The 23,988-nt window shown below is 36.3% G+C and overlaps 1 protein-coding gene across 2 annotated transcripts in view; it reads left to right on the top strand.

The window, feature by feature from the left end:
- The first annotated feature begins 3,312 nt into the window (after positions 1–3,312).
- Positions 3,313–23,988, top strand: part of LOC129739688 (protogenin) — an 85,789-nt gene continuing 65,113 nt past the window's right edge. Inside the window, exons 1-2 of one of the 2 annotated variants that reach the window (XM_055731185.1) lie at positions 3,313–3,509; positions 4,280–4,594. In XM_055731185.1, the coding sequence (XP_055587160.1) occupies positions 4,516–4,594 (79 nt within the window). In that variant the 5' untranslated portion in view covers positions 3,313–3,509; positions 4,280–4,515. Of the gene's footprint in view, positions 4,595–23,988 lie in introns of both variants that reach the window. The other variant, XM_055731184.1, reaches the window with a different exon arrangement.

Genomic DNA, 23,988 nt, shown 5'->3' with positions numbered 1-23,988 from the left:
TTTATTCAAATTTAATCGGGTTTAAATTGAGTAAATAGCGCAGCATGATCAGTTATTTTGATATTAGGACAACGATATCGTTGAGGAACACCGGAAAGAGGCGTTTGTTCGTTTCCTGACTGCTGATTTGTCGCCCATTTATCAAAGATAATTGAATCTTCAAATGGTAAGTTGCAAAATATCGGATTTCAGTGAAAATTATTAATTAAGTTTCATTTACCAGCCTTATTTCGAAAAAGTACGTGCAATGGACGGAAAATCCGGAGTGTGTATTCAATCGGACAGCGATAACCGGTGTGTGGATGACCCGGAACAACTGAAAGTCCCATTCCATTCAACCTTGAAATTTCCTATAAGTAGGTAATCAACATCGATGGGGAATAGAAGCAAAGGCAAATGGATCTGGAAGCTGCGTTACAAATATTCGTTTGAGGAACGAAATTTTGCCAGCCGGTCAAGATGCTCATTCTGAATTTCGTTATTTTGGGAAAGATTGGGTAAGAACAATTTGCTTCGTGTTATTTATTAATATTTTATTAATTTGAAGGACCTTTTTCCTTTTTTTCTAGACGTCAAACTTGTCGGAGGCCCGAAAAGCTGCGGATGAACTGGTTTAAAATCCTGGAACCTATAATTCAAAGGAAAAGCAGATTCTAACGTTTCAGGAACCTAACCTAACGTTTCTATCGCCGCGGGAAAAATCTGCTTGGTAACGGGTGTGCATTTTGGGTTCAGTTAGCGTTCAGGTGAGTTTTAGCCAATCGTCATGCTCAGTAGTGATGGTATCACATTTCCGACTGAAAGCTGTCTTTAATTGCCAATACCCGGTACTAATTTTTATTTACTTCTTCCACAGATTTTTCATCATGCACACCAAATTTTGGACTTTCGTAATGTAAGTGCGAAATTTCCGAAGAAAGGTTTGACGATTATTCCAAGAAACGAACATGTTGGCTTGTCGTGCAAAACACGGAACCCGCTAGGAATCCACCGCCGTTTGAAAATTTCTTGTGAATCCTTGGATAAGTTTAGTGACAAAATTTTGGAATTATTTTTAGGTTTGAGTTCAATAAACATGTTAATCAATCAATAAAACTGATAATCATTCTTTATGGAATAATTTCTAATTGGAAACGAAAAAGCCCGAAAATTTTTATATGTAAAATTACATCACATGATGTAACCAAAAAGAAGCGTCGTAAGTGACGGAATTTTCCATGCCAGTTCAATATAACAAGTTATTTAAGTTCAAAAGACGTGTAACACTCAACTCGCACGGAAAATTACGTCATATATGATGCTTCTTTTTATTTACATCATATGTGATGTAATTTTCCAGATTTTTTTGGTAGTGTGTAGATTATAGGAGAGTGGTATAACCTTTGATGTGGTTGGATTGTTGTGATGAATGGAGGGTCTCTTGGAGTGATAAAATTGCCGGTTGGAATTTGGAGGTTAGCAGTTCTATTTCATGCAGACGTTCTCTTAGCCCACGTAGGTTCCATTGTATGGCAAATATTTTTTTGTTTTTACTAGCGGGGGTCCTTTGGTGGGAGGAATGATTGGGGGAGTTGTTTGTTAAATGTAGCTATTTTTTAAAAATAAAGAGAATTGTTCAAATTACCGCCGCTGGGGAAAGAAGTATTAGGACGATTCTAGATTGACCTTACCTGAACTAGATGAGATCGGTTGGTTTTCCGTGATCTGGTTTCTTTTATCCTCAGGGTAGGGTTGTCGTTTTTTCTTTGGTCGATTCTGTTTCGTTTCCGTGGTAACCAAGGAGCTGGGTTCATTACTACTGTGGGATCCTTCCGATGAAAATTTTCTTGTTCGTTTGGGTAGTGGTAAGTGGTCGTTGAGCAAGTTGTTATCGTGCTGGTTTCATTTCCGGTGTCCATTTCATCGCTTGATTGGTGTTCCTGTGCTTTGCGTGTAAACATTGCAAGTTGGGCTGTGAGTGAGGCGACTTGTTTCCGGAACTGAAGAATTTCCGATTCCTGGTTGGTCTATTCCTGGCAAAAAAAGCCTCGGTTTCATTCTCTTTTTGCAGTCAAACTGCGCTTCGATCCGAATTCGGACCCCTCACACACCAGTGGTAATCCAATCCAACTAGATATCGATTTGCAGTAGTAACCGTCATAGTCGGATTATATTGCATGATCGGATTATGTTGCATGGTTGGATTATGTTGCATAGTCAGATTATATCACATGGTCACAGTCGGGTTATGTCACATGGTCTAATTATGTTGCATGATCTGATAATGCCACATGGTCGGATTATGTTTCATGGTCAGGTTATATAATATGGTATGATTATGTCACATGATCAGATGATTGCATAATCAGATTATTTCACGCGGTCCGATTGTATAACATTGTTATTTTATGTTGCATGGTCGGATTACGTCACATAGTCGGATTAAGTTGCATGGTAAGATTATGTCACAAGGACTGATTATGTTGCATGGTCAGATTATGTCTCATGATAAAATTTTGCCATGTGACGAATTCTATACATGGTTGAAATTTATCATACAGTCAGATATTGCCATTTTGACACTCACATGTTGATCTTGACGAGAATAGACTATAAGTTCACCTATACACATCTATACAATTCTGTATAAGCTATATTATCTCTTTGATTGAAAATTGGATTTCTTGCAATTTTTTGCTGTCGCAGTTATCCGTACAAAAGTTGACTGAAAAGAGGTTAGCGTGTAGAACTCCGACAGATTTTACACTGATTCGACAGGTCGCACGAATGTACAAGTTTGCACAAATGTCGCAGTCATGAGTGCGCTGCGATTAATACATTGACAAGAAAAAATTTGCGTAATTTTACGTTTAGCGGTCTTATCTAAATAACTCTCAACTTTTGCATGGTAATTTTGGCCAAAACAATAAATATCATGGTCGAAAACAATGAGTTTAACAGTGAGATTATGGTTTCATGTACCGTTGGTGTCGACCATAAAATCCACGGTAGAGTGAAAATAAAATTCATGGTTTTTCCATGATGTTTTTCTATTCGGGAGGTGAAGCAGTAATTAGATCGTGCAACCTTTTGTCGATTGAACGTATGAAGCAGCCTTGATTCAACCCTGACACATCTCGCATCAAGCGCCATCTGCAAAGCCAGAAGGTGTAAGTTTGGCTACATGTCTGACGCGTCGCTTCAAAACAAAACACGCGACACCGCACTTTTTCTTAATCACATCAAGCCCCAGTGCACACGGACTGTGCTACCAACACAAGTTCGCCGGCGCCAGCAAAGGAAATGAATCAACACACACCGCTACAGGAAGCCGATCCTCAGTTTTCTTTCGGTCGCCTCAGTGTTGAGACGTAATTTACGCATTTATCAATGGTTCCTTCAACGGGGAGCGCTTACTTCTGAAATTAATGGTGTATAATCGATGGAACCATGCTAGCGAAAATCCGCGAAATCAATCATAAAGGAGCGTTTGCAAAAGTGTTAAACAAATATTGATTTGTAAATTTCAAGTGAGCGAGGACCATTTCTACTGTAGAGCGGTGGTATAAACAAAAAATCGATATTCTCGATATTCTTTCTAGTGGCGAATCGCGGTGTGTGCAAATCATGCAAAAGGAAGCAAACAGGGAATGAATATGGTTCTTGAAGTGGAGAAAAACTAATCCTAGAATACCCGGAAGATTGATTCCATTGTATTAGTTTGGGTGGGATAGCTCCGGCTCCGGCTCATTTTTGCTATCAAGAAAGAAGAAATTTCGTAATATATATGCGCGCTATCTAGTGCTAGAAAGAAGCTGTAGCACTGTTTTTGGATATACGGCGATGTCTACTTTAGCCAGTTTGCGAAAAAGGAGGACAACCACTATGCCACTACTTACCGTCAACGCTATCATACAAGTGTTTGAAATTTAAATTGATAGAAATAGTCTGCAATAGTGGTCTAATTTGTATTGTATACACAGATAAACGCAGCAACAAACGAAATTGAGATAAGCGAGTAGCTGGGAAAGTTATATTTAATGTTAGCTCTAGTGGTCCCTAACCCACCGGGAGATCTACCCTTTTGTCTATGGCGCTGCTAGGAAAATTGCTTCCATATTATGAATTCTAGCCAGCGTTCCATCTATCTTGGGATAAAACGACGCAACAGTGTCAGCTAGAGGAAGTGATTCATTTTTCGAAAGAAAGTGGTCGTGTAGAAGTATTTTAAAGTGTGTGATTGGTATATCTACTTTCATTTGTACGGTGTCATAATGCGTTCGTTTGAATATACTTGAAGTTAGTGTATGAGAATACAAGAAAATGTAACAAAACCAACCATCAAGGAAAAAAATTGATCCAGTTTTTCTATCCAAAATCCGTGGAGAGGAAAACAGGAAATTAACTAAGAGTGAAAGAAAGATAATAAACACCTACGAGCATAGTTACTCGGATGTAACAAAATACTAGTTAGTTGGCGCCGCAGATCGCAGCCAAATCTTCTCGATAGAAATATCCAAATGTTCATACATTTTTATGGCGCTGTTATTATTTCGATTCTGCCTTGTGTTCGCGATAGGATTACTTCTGCTCAATGGATTCGCAATACTATCAGGTAAGAATGATGAACAAAACGCACTCTCAATAAGTATCTCTCATTCTTCATATTCTAATGCTGATTTCGGCATATGTTTCTCTTTCTCTCGCTCTGTATTTCTTTATTTTTTACTGTTGTTGAGCGTTGCCAGTCGACATAAATGCAGTTTTGGAAGTGTCTTGAAGCTGACACCTGTTTTTTTTTTATAATTACCTGTTAATGCTTCAAAGTTGCCTCTGTTCGAATGTGTCTTGTAACAATGTAGCTCACACAATCATCAGTATCCCAGTTTAAAAATCATGAAATTTAAAAGTTGTTCAATATTTTGTTTAGGCCTTTTATGCAAAGTTGCAGATTGAAACAAACATATTTTTGACTAAGAATAATAAGATTCACAACAAATAGCCAGAACTTCAGAATCACTGAAGCACTATGTTAACCCTCCAAAGCTGTTCGCAAAATATCCGCTTCGAGGAAATTTTATCTGTACATTGTTGGCGATCCCATGGCCGCAAATGTTGACCGATTTTGTTGACTTTACATTCATTGTGTAGGTAATTTATTCTTGTTTTTCAATATTAATAAATATATTTGTTTTACCAGGTTTTCGAAAAAAATGGGGATGAATAAACCAATTGGTTTAAAATCCCACAAAGTTTTTGAAAATTGGTTCCGAATGAAAACAGTCCAGAGAAAATAATTTATTTTAAAAATATTTAGAACTTTTGACAGCATAGTTATATCTAAGTGTACTATTAATTTTTAAAATTGGCAAGAATGAATCTTTCCAACGATGTATAAATACAGACCTCGTTCGATTTTGGCAACACGCACGTTCATTTTGTGTTTCCAAACTCGGATGTTGCAAAATCAAACGTTTTTTTCTCAACTTTTTTTTGAAAGGTAAAAAAAACCTTTCGGTTTTGAAAAGACGTTATCAAGAAATTATTGTAATTGAAAATCATTATAAAATCCTTTCTAAATCTAACTTCACCGTACAGTTTTTTTTTTTTTTATAAATTACTTTATTTGAAACGGCTCATACCTTTGAGTTTTAAGGAGCCAAACTCGTTTTGTGTTTATAACAATTGATTACTTAGGTCTAGCACTTTTTGTTTCAAGAAAAGAAAAAGATAGAAAGGGAAATAGGAAATTGAAAAGAATTATAGACGGAGATCGATAGCTTTTAGAAAAAGATAAATTTCGAACATGTAGTCCAAATCTAGCACAGCTAACACATCCCTCACTGGAACATAGGGTGGTTTTCCTCGGGCCCGAAGGGAGTCTATCAAATTCGTTCTAGCGACAAGATGAACCTCGCACGACCAAACAATATGCTCGATGTCGTGGTAACCTTGGCCACAGCCACACAAATTGCTGCCAGCAATATTTAAACGATAGAGTACCGCATCCATGGAATAATGATTGGACATGAGACGGGAGAATATACGAATAAAATCCCGACTCAGGTCCAACCTATTAAACCAGGGTTTGAGGCTTACCTTTGGAATAATCGAGTGGAGCCACCGACCCATATCATCCTCTTTCCATTTGCGCTGCCAGTTGACAACAGAGTTCCTTCGTGCCAAGAAGTAAAATTCGTCGAAGACGATTTCACGGTGATACGTGTCGCCTTCTGTCGCCCCCACTTTTGCCAGAGAGTCTGCCCTCTCATTACCCATTATCGAGCAATGTGAGGGGACCCAAACAAAGGTGATGGCAAAGCAACGTTTTGATAAAGCACTCAGAATATCTCGTATCTTCCCAAGGAAATACGGCGAGTGCTTTCCCGATCTTATTGAACGGATTGCTTCAACAGAACTAAGACTGTCCGTTACAATATAGTAGTGTTCTGTTGGCCGTGATGCGACGCTTTCCAACGCCCAAAAAATGGCTGCTAACTCTGCAATGTATACAGAACATGGTGACTGGAGATTATATGAGGCGCTAGCTATTTCGTTGAAAACTCCAAATCCCGTTGATTCCTCTATTAGAGACCCATCGGTAAAGTACATTTTATCAGCATCGACGTGTCTATATTTAGCATCGAAAATTCTTGGAATCAAAAGTGGACGATGCGATTCCGGGATTCCTCGAATTTCTTGCTGCATAGACAAATCAAACTGGACAGAAGAGGTGTCGTAGTCAGGGATGAAAACACGAGTTGGAGAGTACGAAGAAGGATTAAACTGCATGGACATAAAGACATGATATATAGACATAAATCTTATTTGAAGATTTTGCTCACCACCGTACAGTTGTTTTTTATTGTATTCTCTTCAAATTGATTGGTTTTCATTGGTGTACGATAATTATTTCTTTTTCTCAAGTTTTTAGTTAAAGATATTCCTTATATTACTTATACTTATATTATACTACTTAGTTTCAATAAAATTCGCCGAAATGTCAATTCAGTTAAAAATTTATATCTGAATGATGTAGAAAATATCAAAGGCTGATATAACTTACAAGCTTAACCCTTGTGTGCGTTTCAACACACCCATTTAGGAAAAATAAAAACAAATGGTAAAGAAATTCTTATCTAACAAATTCCCTGTCTTCTTGCCTGAACCTGTATATGAAACTTCAATTTTTCTTGATATGAAGTGAAAGCTAAACGTTTGCATATTCCCATAAAAAGATTTGTCTATATAAAGTCTGCTTCATTTAATATTGGAACAAATTCTTTTGCTCATTGTGGCGCTCCTAGTGGACGGATTTGGAAACTTTTTTCACCCACGTGTCGGGAAATTCATTACCTTTCACCATGTATTTATGTCATAACACCAAACGATAGCATTTTGTAAACAACCGCCATGGAAGCCGAACGGAGAGATCAAATTGTGCACAGTTTTCTTGAAAATCCATTGCTGTCGGCATCGAAGCTAGCTAAACAGCTTAAAATGCCCAGAAATACCGCATGGCGTGTTATCAAGCAGTACAAGGAAACATTGACGACGGCTCGGAAGCCGCATTCGAAGCGTCGGAGTGGAACTGTCGACCGGAAACTGCGTGGGAAAGTCATCAAGGCCGTCAAGAGGAATCCCAATCTTTCAGACCGCGATTTGGCCAATAAGTTCCAGGCCGCTCACAGTACGGTGCGACGAATTCGTCTCCGGGAAGGAATAAGGTCATTCCGAGCCAGCAAACAGCCAAATCGGACGCTGAAGCAGAACAATGTGGCCAGAATCCGTGCTCGAAAGCTGTACGACCAAGTGCTGACCAAGTTCGACGGATGTATTCTGATGGACGATGAGACCTACGTGAAGGCGGACTTTGGGCAAATCCCAGGTCAAAAATTTTATTTGGCGACGGCTCGGGGGGATGTACCTGCAAAATTTAAGTTCGTGTTTGCGGATAAATTCGCCCGAAAGTACATGATTTGGCAGGGGATATGCAGTTGTGGACAGAAAACCAAAGTATTTCTCACTGACAAGACAATGACATCAGAAGTCTACAAAAAAGAGTGCCTACAGAAACGGATTCTGCCGTTTATTCGTGCCCACGACCGTCCAGTAATGTTTTGGCCGGACCTCGCAAGCTGCCATTACAGCAAAACGGTTATGGAATGGTACGCAACGAACGGGGTCAGCGTAATACCGAAGGACCTCAACCCCCCAAACTGCCCCCAGTTCCGCCCGATAGAGAAATACTGGGCAATCACGAAGCGGAGGCTTAAGACAAAGGGAAAACTTGTTAGGAACATGACTCAAATGAAGAACTGGTGGAATCAAATCGCCAAAACGGTGGACGAAAAGGGTGTGCGCCGCCTAATGTGCCGTATTACGGGAGAAGTACGAGAATTTCTTCGAAACAGCAATGAATTATTTTTTTATTTTTTTTTATGAAAGAGTAAAGAAAATGCTACATTTGTATGAAAAACAAATTATGAATTCGTTAATAATTGACTGAACTACACGCAATTGTTTGTGTTCCAATATTAAATGAAGCAGACTTTAGACTTGACTATATACCCAAGTAACAATTTAGGTTTTATAAGGTACTCCATACCAACTATAAATTAAAGCTATAAAACCTCGTCCAGTTATGTAAGGATCTATAAAACTGCAATACAACGCTTAGTAGCACAAAAAGGCCCTTCTGCAGTAGGTTCTGCAGAGCAAATAATAAAACCTTGCCAATCCAAATCAACTTTCAGAGTTCTGTGTGAACTTCGCTTATAAAACCTATTTATTCTATTATTTTCATCTACAAATAGTTCTGCTCCGGAATTGGGTTTTCAATAATAATTTACAAAACAATTGAATCTTATTCAAATCAAAATTGAAAAAAAAACAAACCACAATGAATATCTTAATTCTTTAGGTAATTCAATGCTATTTTCTTAGCCGGAATGCTCAATACCTGCTATTTATTTACTTGCGCTTTCAAATTTACCGCAAATAGGTATGAGAAAATTTGGGAAAAATTGTGGGCCTGCTGTAAATCGTTCTTTTAATCAATAAAAAGCCGATAAAATAGATCGAATAAATATTGCTTTCAACTATTGAATCATCTTTTGGTTTGTAAATAAATTTTAAAACATTATCTCAGCAATAAGGATATCCAAATTTATAATTCGTGGGTTAGGGGATAAGGGTTAATCTCTAAAATAGAAAGATTTCATTTATAAATTCACCATTTTTTGTCTAACAAATGGCGCTAATATATGAAAATAATAAAAGTCGTTATTGAACTCTTAAAAAACGTTTTTGCTTTCTGAAAACTGCTAATAAAACTAATTTTTCTTTTCAATAACCTTTTTGTCTTATAAACGTGTGTGAAATTTGAAAAGGAAGCTTGAATGGTATTCTATAAACCGACAAAGTTATATAACATTCTGTAAGTCTTTCCTTCAAAACTGAGTCAGGCTTAATGAGACTGTTGTAAGCCAATTATTCGACCGAATAACTTTTATAAAACTTTTACAGCGTATAGAAGTTTCAGTTCCTTATAAACGGTTTATAGGCGCCACAGAAAGTTATTTATTTGCATGTTTAAAACCTAAGCCACTTGTAATGACCGTATAAGAACACGAATAATAGGAATTGTTTTGAAACGGCTTTTATAAATCTGAACAGGTTCATAGGAAGGTATAATTAAACATTTTCAAGTCCTTTATCTTTTCAAATATAAAAATGTTTTATAGGACACTCAAAGTGCCTAATAAAAATCAAATCTCAAAAGTTTAATGTTGTTATATAAGTTGGATATATAATGGGCGTGTAGATGTCCTAGAGACTAGTTGTAAAAAGGTTATTATTAAATGATTTTTAAACCAATAATAGATATTATACGTCCTTTATAAACTAGCGTTCAAAAATTATAAAACCAATCTGAATTTTGTGTGTTACTTGGGTAGACTGTCTATATAATCAAGTTGAAATATCCGAGATATTCTTTCAAATTTTATTTCTCTGTTTCAAAACTTCCCATTTCTCAAGAGCTGGGGAACAATAAAGATTTTACTAACGAAACTTTCGATCTTGATCTAAAATTTATTTGTGTTTAAACCTTGGTTAACAACTTATACTAACACTCATCGATCGAACATTGGATAAGGTTTCTCGAAAACTTCCCTTCTTTATTTTTTTTGTGAATTTTGAAAAAAACTCTGTTGATGGTTCATTATTTTCCATGATTTCTTTCCACTTTCCATATGGTGCGTACATTCGCAGTGAAAGAAAGAATAAATTGAAACAAAATTGTATTCCAATTTCGGGTTTCATACAAATTATTCAAATTCCTTTGTGTTTCTGATTTTCCTTTGAGGAAATATTTCGAATTACAAATTTGTCTTTTAAAGGCTACTAGTGGTAAGGCTGCCTGCGAAAATTCTAAATTTTCATAACATTTATCATTTATAATATGTATACAAGACCTTATAGGGTCCTCAAATCCATATATTATTGACTTTAATTCAGACTTACTTAAAATACACATTATTTCAGTTTTTTGTTTGTCTCTCATAAAACAGTTTGAAGAAATAATTTTTAAGGTTAACACCAGAAAATTATGACTGCCAGTGTATTTCTGATTTCTAGCACAGCATAAATAATTCAACTTTTCTTTCATTATTTGTACCCCTAAATCAATACAACAGCATTTACATGTTTTCTAACATAAAAAGTTGGCAGTTGGCCTTCGACGATGCCGGTTGTTTTATTTTTGGCGCGTTACGTCTACGTGCTCACACTTCAAATATTTAGTCGGGATTCGGCTAGAACGAATTGAACGCCATAAAGATTTCAAAATAATTGAGTTCAAAGTTCACAGCCCTACCAACTGATACCATTTCATAAGATACATATCTTGTTTAGTCATTTCATCGTCAAATTTAGGCTCTTATCAAGGTATTAATATACTGGTTGATTTATGATATCACGTTTAGTATAAAATTAAATTTTAATAACGATATGTTTGCACTAACTTCCCATTGGTCGAACCAAAATGTTGAAAAAACTTCCATGCAGTAGTAGACTGAGTCGATTTTGGGTCATTTTTTAATTTCTCAAATCCTGGGGTTTAAAAAGCTTGGTTTTGGTCCACAATTCATCCATGATTTTTTGCAGAATTTTTAAGTAACGTTTACATAAAGTAAATTTGAACTTTTAGGTTTGTATGGGAAAATTGAATACTTTGTACTGAAAAATCAACATCAATTTTGTTTCTTATGTGAATCCGAGCCAGCTGATGCTTTTTGCGACTAAACCAACTCCCATTTTCACGACAAATTTGTTCAGTGGTTTCCGCGTCCATTGAGGACATACAGACATAACAAGCCGTTTAAAATATTTAAAGGTAATCATAGCAAAACATATTTCATGAAATTGGAAAATCAACTTCAATGCACTTGGTTCGCTGAAAAGCATTTTTGTTAACCAAACGTGCATTTTATCTTTTTCTGCAAAGTGGCTCCCAGTTTATGGTAATCATGCTTTGTATCCGTTTACTCCATTTTTTTTTTCAATTTTGCCTTTACGGCCGGATGCCGTAAACATTTCAATTCAAAAATCAACTTTCTCCAAGATCGCGATTAACTTTGACTTAAGAGGAAAAACCTATTTAACCTTCCCATGCCGTTCGGGTCAATATGACCCGAAGCTCACATTTAAAATCTCTTTATCATCATTCCAATATACCGAAGAACTTGGAATTTTGACAGACCAAGTATGTTCTATGAAAATAATGATCAAATTAACGTTAAAAAATTAAAATTTGAGTTTTGAAAATCGGTTCATTGGGAAATGAAATACAGCTAAGCAAAGCAAAAATTGGATATCGTTTTTTTTAAGATAGATTTTTTTCAACCGGAAGATCTGAGATAGCGGTCAAAACTTTCATTGAACCCCAACATATCTATACACTGCCGGATAGATGGATTCTTGACAATTTCAAACATCAATGAAACACTTAAATACAGAGAAGCTGTCAAAAGTTATGAGCATTTTAAAAATAAAATTGATTTTTCGGACTTTTTGCTTTCTGAACCAGTTTCTGATTACTTGGTAATACGTATCGACTTTGTTTTAATATTTTGAGTAATAAGAACAAATTACCTACAGAATGAATATAATATCATCAAAATCGGTTAACATTGACAGCCAGGAGAACGAAATCAAACTACAACTCAAATTTCCCCGAAACGGATATTTTGCGAACGGCATGGGAAGGTTAAGTTATCTGATTGATTATTTTTCCAATTCTGCAGAATGCGCAAAAAAATATTTCTTAAAGCATAGGTCAAATCGTTTTGCAGTCTTCAACAAAGTTCCCAAATTAATACATTTGTTACCAAATACTCGAATGTTTTCTTCAGTGATGTCAGATATAGTTGTAATGCTATCTAAAAAAATAAAAAAAGTGTAGAATTTAATTTTGCCAAGCGTTTTATCTCTGAAACAAGAATATGCAGGCGAAATCTGAATTCTCGAATGGAATGTAAGATAATAAATAGATTCAAAATCAGTTTTTGTTTTTCTTGTAGGTTTGTTGATTCATCAGTTATTAATATCAATGATCGATTTTATTCACAATCAATCAATTTGAACACAGGCCATATCACCAAAACAAGAGCTGATAGACAAAATCTGACTGATTCAAATTCAGCACGAATTTTTTTTTTCCAAAAACAGTTATTTAAAAGTTGGCACCCAAAATGCTGTTCGCTAGTGGATAGATCCAACAAATAATCAAATTAAAAAAAATAAAATTTGAAGAAACTATGTCATTGGAGTAAAACGTTAGAAATGTGCAAAGTTGGAGATATCTGTGCGTGCACTCCAACTTTTATAAAATTATGTACGGTACTGCTAGTAAATACAGTGAGCGAAATAAGAATAGCACCACTATGTGTTTTGCTTGTTAATATATGAATGATTGAAAATTACGAAAATTTTTCTTCCAGAGTTTGTTCTGAATTGCTTAACGGATAAATCAAGCATAAGTTTACTTTTTTTGGACGTAGCAATTGGCGTTGAGGACCAAAAATGTAAAAAAAGGGGTGCAAATTAAGAATAGCACCACTTGAGTTTTTCAACAGAAACAAGATTATTTTTAAAAACTTACTGTGTAAAAGTAATTGATAATGCTTCTACGAATTATTTGAATAGATAACGGCATTTTAAGGAGTTTCTCAGAATTCCAAAGGTTTTCAAAGGTTTCAAAAGGGGGTTTTAAGAGATGCTCCTCTAGCGTTAAGGAATTTGATATTTGAGCTGTAATTTTTTACCAAACTACTTACTTTCTCCATTAAAATGACGTGAAATGATGAAACAAACATTCGGGATTAATTTTGAATCAGAAAAAATAGGTTGGAAATCAAAAACTTTGATTTTGTTCAGTAAACCACACTTTTTCCAGTTTCAAGTCGTAGATGGTAGCACTATCTTGCAGTTAAAACCGAATTTAGTCTCAATATTGATTTTCCAGGTGTATTTAGGCCCATATTCATCATATTGAGGTATTTTCCCATCACAGTTTTGTGGAAGTTCACGCTGCAGAAAGCTTTTCCGGATTTGCAATCAATCACCAGCACAAAAATGTACAACCGCCAAAATTCCTGCTCATCTCAATTTCCGATTCAATTGCAAATCATACCAATAATAATGCTAGCCGTCTGGTCCATCAAGCTCCATCGCAAAGTATAACTTTATTCTGATAATCGGTCCAAAAAAATCACTTTTAGTGACCTAGATGCAATTCTATTTTTTTTTTTTTGGATTTAGTGATCTTAGAATTTCCAAAGCGTTCACACGCTACATGTATTTATTTCTTGACCAAAATCATCCAGCACTCCCTAATTAATCCCGGATATTCGAAAATAGGCATGGATTTGGTTAAATTGCAAGATAGTGCTGCCATCTATGACTTAAAACTAGAGAAATAGTGTTTGACTATTAAAAAACATAAGTATTTTGGAATTCCAACCTGTTTTTTGGATTCAAATTCAGCCTCAAATCTATGTTTCATCATTTTGCATCATACTTATGAATTTTAATGAAGAAATCAAGCAGTTTGATAAAGTTTTATAGCTCAAATATCAAATTCCTCAACGCTAGAGGAGCATCTCTTAAAACCCGTTTTTAATACCTTTGAAAACCTTTGGAATTCTGGAAAACTCCTAAAATACAGTTATCTATTCAAATAACTCGTAGAAGCATTATTACTCACTTTTACACTGTTAAGTTTTTAAAATTATCTTGTTTTTGTAGAAAAGTCAAATGGTGCTATTCTTATTTCGCACCCCTTTTTCACATTTTTGGTCCTCAACGCCAATTGCTACGTCCAAAAAAAAAGTAAACTCATGCTGGATTTATCCGTTGAGCAATTCAGAACAAACTGTGGAAAATTTTTTCGTAATTTTCAATCATTCATATTTTAACAAGCAAAACACATAGTGGTGCTATTCTTATTTCGCTCACTGTAATTTGTACAAGTTGATTATTATCCGAAAAACAATCCTCTTGATTAAACACGAAGCACTTATTTAGCTTAAATAGGCCATCAGTTCATTGTTCATTGTAAACCATGCATTATAAACAATGCTGAATACATTCATGTAATATATTAACCCATTGCGGACCGAATACGAGATATCTCTTTTTTTTCGCTAGCCTCAAGTGTGAAGATTTAGAAGCATAACTCAAATGTTCTTCATTTTATCATTAAACTTTCTTCGGGATTTGGAAAAAAAATCTTCACTAACAATAGTTCATGCCGAATCATTTAGCTTAGCTTAAATAAAATTGGCATGTAAAAGGTAAGCTAAGCGAATCCTTCGAAGAAATTCTTTTCAATTTTAAATACTGGTAAAAAAAACTCCGAACCAAAGTAATAATTGGCAACCAGGCCACTAGGTATACAAGCTCCGCATATCGATCCCCGGAAATTATAGCGGAGGAAACGTGCCCGAAAAAAAGAACCCTCACTCGCACATTTCCACCGAAAAGGCGGATTGATGAAGTTTAAGGTCAAGGGTGAGCAAGTGGCGGGTGCAGTGCACAGAAATAATGCTGCCGCCGAGAAGATTGAGGATTGTTAACCCCCTACTGCATACGAGCTATATATGTATGTCCTCGAGCTTTTTTCACATATTAGCATGATTTGTAACATTTAATCAAAAACTCAATAAGCAATTATAAAACCTCAAAAAATTATTTTATTTTTTTTACTATTTAAACAACAAAACTATTGAACAGTTTTGTTTTTTTCGCATAAGTTGCTTAGTTAGTGGTTAATAAAGTTAATTCCGTTGACGAAATTTATTTTTATAAACGGATTCATAGTCCATGCAATAGGGGGTTAAGGTGATTTCGTAATCTCCGAAGGCATACCTGCATAAAGTAGGTACCTATCAAACTCGCACTAGAACGGCGAAGTAGCTTTCCCGGCCCAGCTGAATGTCGCTCGAATTTGCTACACGGCATCCGGACTCGTTCGCCCCCACGGTGTATCAATGTTTCCTGCCGAAAACATGCATTTATCGAAGGTGTTGATGCTTCTTCTAAACTCGCGGTGTGGTGCGTGGAGTGCCGCAGTCAGTAGAGAGAAGTAAAAAATACAACAAATTTTCGATTTGTTTTCGTCCGTGTTTTTCTTGTCAAAACAACCAAAATGGCGTACGAAACGTGAGAGCGGATTTGTTTGTATGTTTGCTCGATGGCACAAGGCGCACAAGAGCGAATGCGCCACATAGTTTGTGGAACAGCTCTGCTTTAGAGAAATATGTATATTGCTTATAAATGTATTTATATGTAGGTATACATATCTTGCTTTACTAGCGGAGCTAATCTGTTATCCAATCATACAGAAAGAGAGTGAACCGCCGAACGGAATGGAAGTAAAGCAAAGTCGTACCTATCCTATTAATGTAAGCCAACAACATCGAGCTCATTTGTATTGGCCAGGCTTGTAGTCGTACCTTAATGCCCTCTAATAGTATAATTTTGTGTGAAACTACCGAAAAATGCTCAATCTTTATTTTTCTTATCATGATCTGCAACAATTCACATATCTCATCTCCTGGGGAAGCATGTTCATTTGATAGTTTCTACAACACTTCGAAAAGAGTCTTAAGCTAATTAATTGGCCTGACTTCTCTCGGAAGTTTCTATGAGTGTCTTGAGCTGAGAAACACAGCTCTTATTCAGTTCCTAGTCTGCGTATTTGATTTCCTGATTGTTAATTAATTACATTACCAAAGCAAGTTTAACAGTTTTTTGAGCTGCGGGAAAAGAAAATATCGAACAATATTTATTTCGGTTCGTTGAGTTGCATTGAAGCTTCTGTTCGTGTGACTATTTGTTTATTTGATATAAAATCATCTGACATATTTAGGTGTCTTAATGATCTACTTAATATTATTTGTACATTACATGATACTTTTCCTAATTTCTTAGTTGGTCACTTAAGTCAGATTCATTACGGCGTTTGAAAGTTGAAGTGGAAACATTGAAGTCGAAGACAGCATAATAACGTAGAAAGCATATTTTTGCGGAACGGAGAGGGTCGTTACTGCCATATCACGTGCTTCTAGGTTCCAGGGAGAGCAAGTTTCTATTACGTAGGGTTCTTTCGGGAGCATAAATATTACAGCGAGATAGTAGCCAGGAGCAGTCAATTTCGTTCCGAAGAATCTTTGCCACAAACAGCGATTGACCGATGGAACGGCGATCCGACAGCGTATGAAGTCCAAGCAGAGCACAACGATGAGCTTATGGCGGTAGGTTCAAAGGATTCTCCCAAGGTAGCTCACGAAGAGCATAACGAACGAACCGACGTTGAATTGCTTCAAAAGGCCACCATACTAGGTTAACAGATTCCAATGTTGATCGCACCAGGCAACAATACAGAGCTCGCAAGCAGAGTGAATCAGTGAATTCTTTACTCAAACGTATAATAACTCCAAGCATTCGGTTAGCCTTCTCTAGTACCACAGAGTAATGCCGCTTAAAAGTCATTTGACTGTCCAACAAAACGCCAAAATCCTTTATCTCCTCAACACGTTGCAACTGCTCGCCCAGAATATCGTAACTATGAATGAATGGATTTTTCCTATGCCCAAACGTGATAATACAGCACTTCGTAACGCTCAAAACTAGTAAATTATTGGCGCACTACCCAATAAACCATTAAGCCCTGTTATAAGCCGTATAAAGGTCAAACAACAGCACTTCAGTGCCTATTAGCCGTAAATAATATTTTTTAATGCCTATAGGCACTGTTGGAATGAAGACGTTTAATAGGCCGTATATAGGTTTTAAGGCGGTGCTTCAGGGCTTTCAAGCCCTGTAGATCAATTTGACATCTATAATGACACCTGAGTCGTGGGGTAAAATAATAAAAATGTATTAGATATGAAACAATAAGAAGAAGTGCAATTTTTCACGATCGGATATTAAGAGTTTTTATTTTGTTTTGCGTTACTAGAGTTAAAAAAAATTTATCGCGGAAGTGAAATTGTAAGGACGGACGGAGAGTGGATCTGTTTGAATGGAGTTCCCGATGCCGCAGTAAATTTTCACGGGAAACTCCGTCAACCCAAAATTCAAACCTAAGCAATTTGTGGAGGAGCCCTTAATGCAGATTTCCGCTGTTTTTTTGTGGACAGTTACTCGGAGTACCGTTTTGCAATCATCGGAGCACGGATATCTGGTTCTGGAACTACGTGCTTTCTATTACGTCTATTCCGTTATGAGCTATTGGTTTGCACAGATGAGCAGAACTATTAAGTGTTATTACAGTGCAAATTTAATGTGTTTATTGTGATCAATAAAAATGTTTAAAAATGTTTAAAAATATTTGTGATCAATAAAAATGTTTATGATAATTAAAAAATTTTATTCTCTAAGATGTTTTCCTTCAAATTGCAACTCACAAATTTTCATTTAAGAAGGTTCAATTTTCGCTGATTGGTATAAGGACGTAATTGGATCATCCAGCAAAGTCACCAATTAATACATATCGCTAGAAATTATGAGTTCGATTCCAGTTCCCATCCAACAGCAATTGAAAAAGTACGAGTGTGAGAGAGATAGGAAGAAAACAAAGAACACTGATAAATCATTTCACACATTTTGCAAAATAGTTTCACACATTATCTGCAAATATATGGAGCTGTCAAACTCGAGTGTGGTTTTCACACACCATGCAAGTTTGAAATTTACACATTATACGAATTCGCAGATTAAGGAAAAAGTGTGTGAAATCACAAACAGTCATGCGCGAGCCAAGCAGCAATCATCCCTAAAGTCGCTTCAAGTCATGAAAGAACAATGGCAAGTAAACCCGCACAGCACCTGAAATTTTGAAAATAAATCGACTAATGCATGAATTTCTCTTTCAGATCCGGCCTGGTATCGCCGGCTTGTTCTGGCTGGTAGAAAAAGCTCATGGAATTGCTCCCCCCGCAGCACTTAAATTAAATAATTACTGAAAATGTGCGAGAATTAATAAAACAAAAAATTGGATTTCAAATCATGATGTTTCAATATCCAAATGAATGAAAATAAGTTTAACTATCACCTCCCGTTTACCTAAATTGAACTGTTTTGTGATATTCACACATTTTCCTGTTTTAAACGCTTTTTGCATAATGTGTGAAACGCACACATTTCGTTTCCTTAAGCGGTATTTCCCATTAGTGTGCAGCGGTACCTTCACACATTTAATGTGTTGGTCTACTTATTTCCAAAATGTGTGAAATTTGACACACTAAAGTGTGAAATGATTTGTCAGTGAAAAAAGAAGCTATGCACGCTCATTTTTATTTAACCATTTATGGTTCAAAAATAACCATTTTATGGTTTTAACTATAGAACTGCCAATATGGTTATTTTTTAACAATTTTTTCCAATGCAATTTCAACCATTATTCCAGTTCTTATGCTATTACCAAAAAAATGGTTAAATATTTCTCCGCCATTTTACAATTGTACATTCTTGCAACCACACTTGTTGTTGGTTGTGATAAAATAATTGAAAAATTTACGTGAAAATTGTTTTGCTATCAATAAACAATAAAATATGAAGGAGGTGCTAATAACGAACGAGGTAAATAAATATTTCTCATCCTATATACAGTAACTGAAGATCAATTTCTTTTGCAGGATCCGTCGGAATTATTTTCTTTTCCGTTTTGCATACCTACTACACTTATAACCAGCACACAGCGGATTGGTGATTCGGACACTGGCCTCAGATTCCAGACAATGCATATTGAACCACACCTTCCGACACTTTAACAGGGAAAAGCTGCGAGGGATCCTGATGCCTGCTAATAATACCATTGCAGACCTGTCCGGAGCTCGTTAACAGCACCGCTGAGCAAACACGAACAGCCGGGAGAACGATGGTTGTTGTTACAGCTTCTTGGGCTATTAATCGACTCTATTCCTGCTGGTTAAGCGGCCAATCGAACAACTTACGGAACGTGAATCTTATTCCTGGTAAGTAAGAATCAGTGTTTGTCGCTGGGAAACTTTTAATATTATCTTTTTTTTTTCAGAATTCCTGTATAGAGTTGTTTTTGACATTTCTTACGCACACTTGCTGAGCGTGTACAGATGAGACGGGACAATTAACCTCAAAAACTCTCAGTATAAAAAACGAACAGCCGGTCGACACACATGGTCGTTTTTGAGGTTAACTGTCCCAAAACTGAAAAGGCTTGGTGAAACAACCAGCATATTATCACGAACACTACCAGCGGCAAATAGGACTATTGAGATCTATCTCATCGCAAGAAAAAAAATATTCGACCGTTTTTTGCAACCAATGTGGCACTGAAGATAGGATTTGTGGCCAGCATGTGTATCAGAACACTAGAGGATCTGGTATTATGGTGGAAAAACGCTGGATTAGAAAGTTTTCCTGGTGCACACCGATGAGATTATCAGCCGGGTGCGTCTGATGGACAAATAAATTAGGATCATTCAGAGTGAAGTCATGAGGATCTCGCACGAACTACAAACAAAGAACGAAAATTTCAAGGATTAACACCGAAAAAATCGAGGCTTCCCTATCTAGTGTCGAATGTGAGCTGCTGAATGTGGATCCCCGAATGCAGACATTTCGCTCTGTAAAGGAGCTGCCGGATTACTGTGCCGGAATCAAGAACGTCCAATCGATGTAGGAAAGTTTTAACCAGAAGCTGGTATTTCTCAGCAAATCATGACGGAGATAAGGTAATGTTTGAAAAATGTCTCATTCTCAACCCATCTTAAAATTTTCATTTCTTTTTAGGGCCTTCATGAGCTTTTGGAAATATCGCGGAATCACTCTAAAGGACAAAAAAAATAATGGTTGATGGTACTTGTCAAACTGGGGATAGTGACTATGGTCTGTGACAGTACATTCCGCTCAGTAAAAGATCTTCCGGACTATTGAACCGAAATCCATCCCACAGAAGCGCATGCGTAATGTGCGGCGATTCGGCCCGGAGGGAATACATCTTCATCGGCTTACCTTCAATTGTCACTGGCCTCACATGAATATTTAAAAAGTTTTGATGACATGAATAAAAAAACAAATACTTAATACCTACTAATAAATTATTCTTAAAACAGAAGATTTTTTGGTTTTTTTTTCTCTGTAAAAGTCTCTATAAGTAACAAATCCCTTTTCCCATTCTACGACGTGGTTGAAAAATAACCATATTCCTACTTCTACGCAATAATTCCCTGCGGTTGAAAATTAACCACATTCCCACTTCTCAAGAGAAGTCAAAAAATGACTTCTATGGAAAAAGTCAAAAAATCACTTAACGCGGAAAGGTGTGAAAATGGTTACTTTTTAACGATAATTGGTTAATTAATTTCGAGCGTGTGCACGCTAGAAACTATTAAACCATTTATTATTCAAAAATAACCATTTTTGACCTTTTCCCGGGAAATGCCATTTTATGAGTTCTCCATGAGAACCCATAAAATGACTTTTCGGGGAGAAGTAGAAATATGGTTGTTTTTTAACCGCATGGAAGATTACCGTAGAAATTCAAAAATGGTTATTTTTCAACCGTAAGGGCTGTTTTGTGCGATTTGATTACAATTGTTGAAGGAATTAATAAAATAAGAGTTATCAGAACATTAATTTTATTGTTTTTGTACTTAATACTTATAAACTATGCCCCATTGTAGTAATTTGAAAGCCTTTTTGTATATTATGACTGCCACCTAGCTTTAAGCAAACGCCAACAGCAGCCGAATAACCTGGTAGCAGGAGTAAAATTCCCCCACGAGCGCTACCGAAACCTGATAAGAAAGCGAGCTCTTGCGGGATGGCCAATACCATTATCCCTAGTTTGCTATCTTTAACGGGGTGAAAGTGAAGGAGGCGGGTCCGGCGAATAATCTTTGACTCGCTGGTGATGTTTTTCAAATATTTTGGCCTCCTTCCGGGTGGTGCTCCAGCTCCTTCCGGGCGGTGTGAAAAACAATTCCTGTATTCCATTAGCAGTGGCTGGTAACGATGGACCGGTGTGTGAGTTCTCGTCCTATGGAATGTTGTTGGTTTATCAAACGGAATCGAATCGGCATCATCCAGTCGGCACCCTGAAATTTTTCTTTGTTCATGATGTTGGGATCGACAAATAATTGGAATAAATCACTTACCTTTCTCCATCTTCGACAAATCGGAGGTTTGTACGATTTCCAGAACTGATTTTTGAGGAAACTGGATGCTGTTCCGCGGAAGAAAAAATTTTCTTGGGCGTCCGGCTGCAGTTTGAACCGCTTTCAAAATGGCGATATCAAATTATTCAACCATTTTATGGTTTATACTCGAAAACTACCAAAATGGTTAAAATTCTTGCTAGAAAAATTATTGAAAAATAACCATATTGGCGATTTTGAAGTAAACATCATAAAATGGTTATTTAAGAACCATAAATGGTTATAAGAAAATGAGCGTGTGGGGAAAAAGGCGACAAAACATTCAATTTTTTTTTCCTTTTTTGCTGGTAAAATTTTTGACAGCTTCGCATTGGCGTGTTTCGAAAGTGGGGTCAAGCCGTAAATCGGCCGAAATACACGCCAAAAATGGCTTTTGGACAGCATTATAGTCGAATATAGAGCTTTTTGAGCTTTATAAGCATGCTCTATATTCGACTATAAGGCTGAACTAGGGCCAATTTTAACGGCCTAATGGTTACTTGGGTAGTTTACAACTGTGTCCAAGTAGCGTTGTAATTCATAACAGTCAGTTTTACTGTTTATGACTAAAAATATTTTTAAGTCGTCCGCGTACAGGAGAACTCCACATCCAATAAGCAACAAGCTGATATTATTACAAAACAGCGTAAACAAAACTTCAAACTTTGGAATGAAGTCAGAGTATTCAGCTGAACCAATTTTCACAGCCAACCGACGATTTTTTACGTAGCTTCTGATCCACGCACACAATCGTTCGGAAAATCCCAATCGATGCAATTTTTTCAGAAGAATATCGTGGTTTACAGAATCAAATGCCGCAGAAATGTCGGTATATATTGGGTCGATTTGTTTGCCGGCATCCATGTTGATATTGACAATTCTTTACGAACACTACCTCACCGAAAGGCCCCAGTCCTAACCTCTAAACAAGGATGAAACGATTAATTTTATCAAAAGGACGTACCTAATTCGCCATTTTCCTAAGACAAAATTGCCGTATTCGCCCCTTCGAGGAACCAGTTGAGTTTTTAATGTGTTGATTGTGAATGCTTCCCAGTGGAGCCAGGTCGAATAATTTTTCAATATATATAATACATCTTGTTATTTGTATAGTGATTGAGCCGTAATATGAAACATTTTCAGCTTCTCTATCACGCACTACTGCCTAAACACCCAAAATTTCCAACGAAAGTATGCTAAGAAATTTTACATTTTCTTTATCTACTGTAATTAAGTTTTCGTATACGCAAGGCGTGTACATGACTCTTCAATACCATCGACCGTATATACCCTTAAAGGGCTAAGTGGGGTAGTTATGAACAAAATTTCTTAGTTTTTTATACTATCAGCTATTAGCTTGTGGCCGTGAAACGCCTGTTCATGATTACCTCCTTGTCTATGGGGAAATTATTAACACTGTTACAATTCTTGTTATGTGGTGACTGGTGACTTTTGATATTGGCTATATTTCTAGACTCAAATCTCATCTAAACAGTGCATTTTAATGAGATTTGTTGATTTTCAAAATTTACTAACTTCTTATGGGTTATTTTCAGGTTTACATAGGTGGGAGGCATCTTTTCATATGTATAATCGCAGATCCACAATGATAAAAAACTTATAGTTTTTTTTTTTTTTTTTTTTGATAAAAAGGTGAATCTTTGATTTGCATTTTGATGCATTTTAGCGCAGACTGGTAACAGAATTATAAAAATATGTATTTAAAAAAATGGTGAATATAAGAAAAATATTTTTACACCAACAGTGTTGGTATAGGACATAGGTCGGCCACCTGCGGCTCGCGAGGCGCATGCGGCTCTTTGAATATATAACTGCGGCTCTTTAGTTCAATGTGTGAAAATTTTGAAAATCCTCGAAATTTTTCTAGAGTAAACGGACGCCACATAAGTTCCTTCAGTGTAGATAATATTTCCCAGAATTTAAAAAAAAGGAATTCTGGGAACTACTATAAATAGAACAAATTAACAGCATCTTGTCAGATTGCAACCCAGTTGAAATTTAGAAATCAGTGAACGTTCTTCATAAAAGTCTGATATGCCGGGAAGCCTGCAGAAATTTTTTTTCGGGGCACGGGAAGTTATCCATTAAATTTGAACAGCAGATGATGATTCTAATAATGCGTTGAATACTGATAATAATTGTTTTGTGCATTAAAATTTCTTTCTAAAAACATTTTGTTTTTAAATTTTTCAAATATTGTATTCCATCTCTCAATGTTCTTTTTCAAATCTATGAAAAAAAA

Source organism: Uranotaenia lowii, chromosome 1, assembly GCF_029784155.1.
Source record: "Uranotaenia lowii strain MFRU-FL chromosome 1, ASM2978415v1, whole genome shotgun sequence".
NCBI lineage: Eukaryota > Metazoa > Arthropoda > Insecta > Diptera > Culicidae > Uranotaenia > Uranotaenia lowii.
This window is presented reverse-complemented; position numbering and strand designations above follow the sequence as displayed.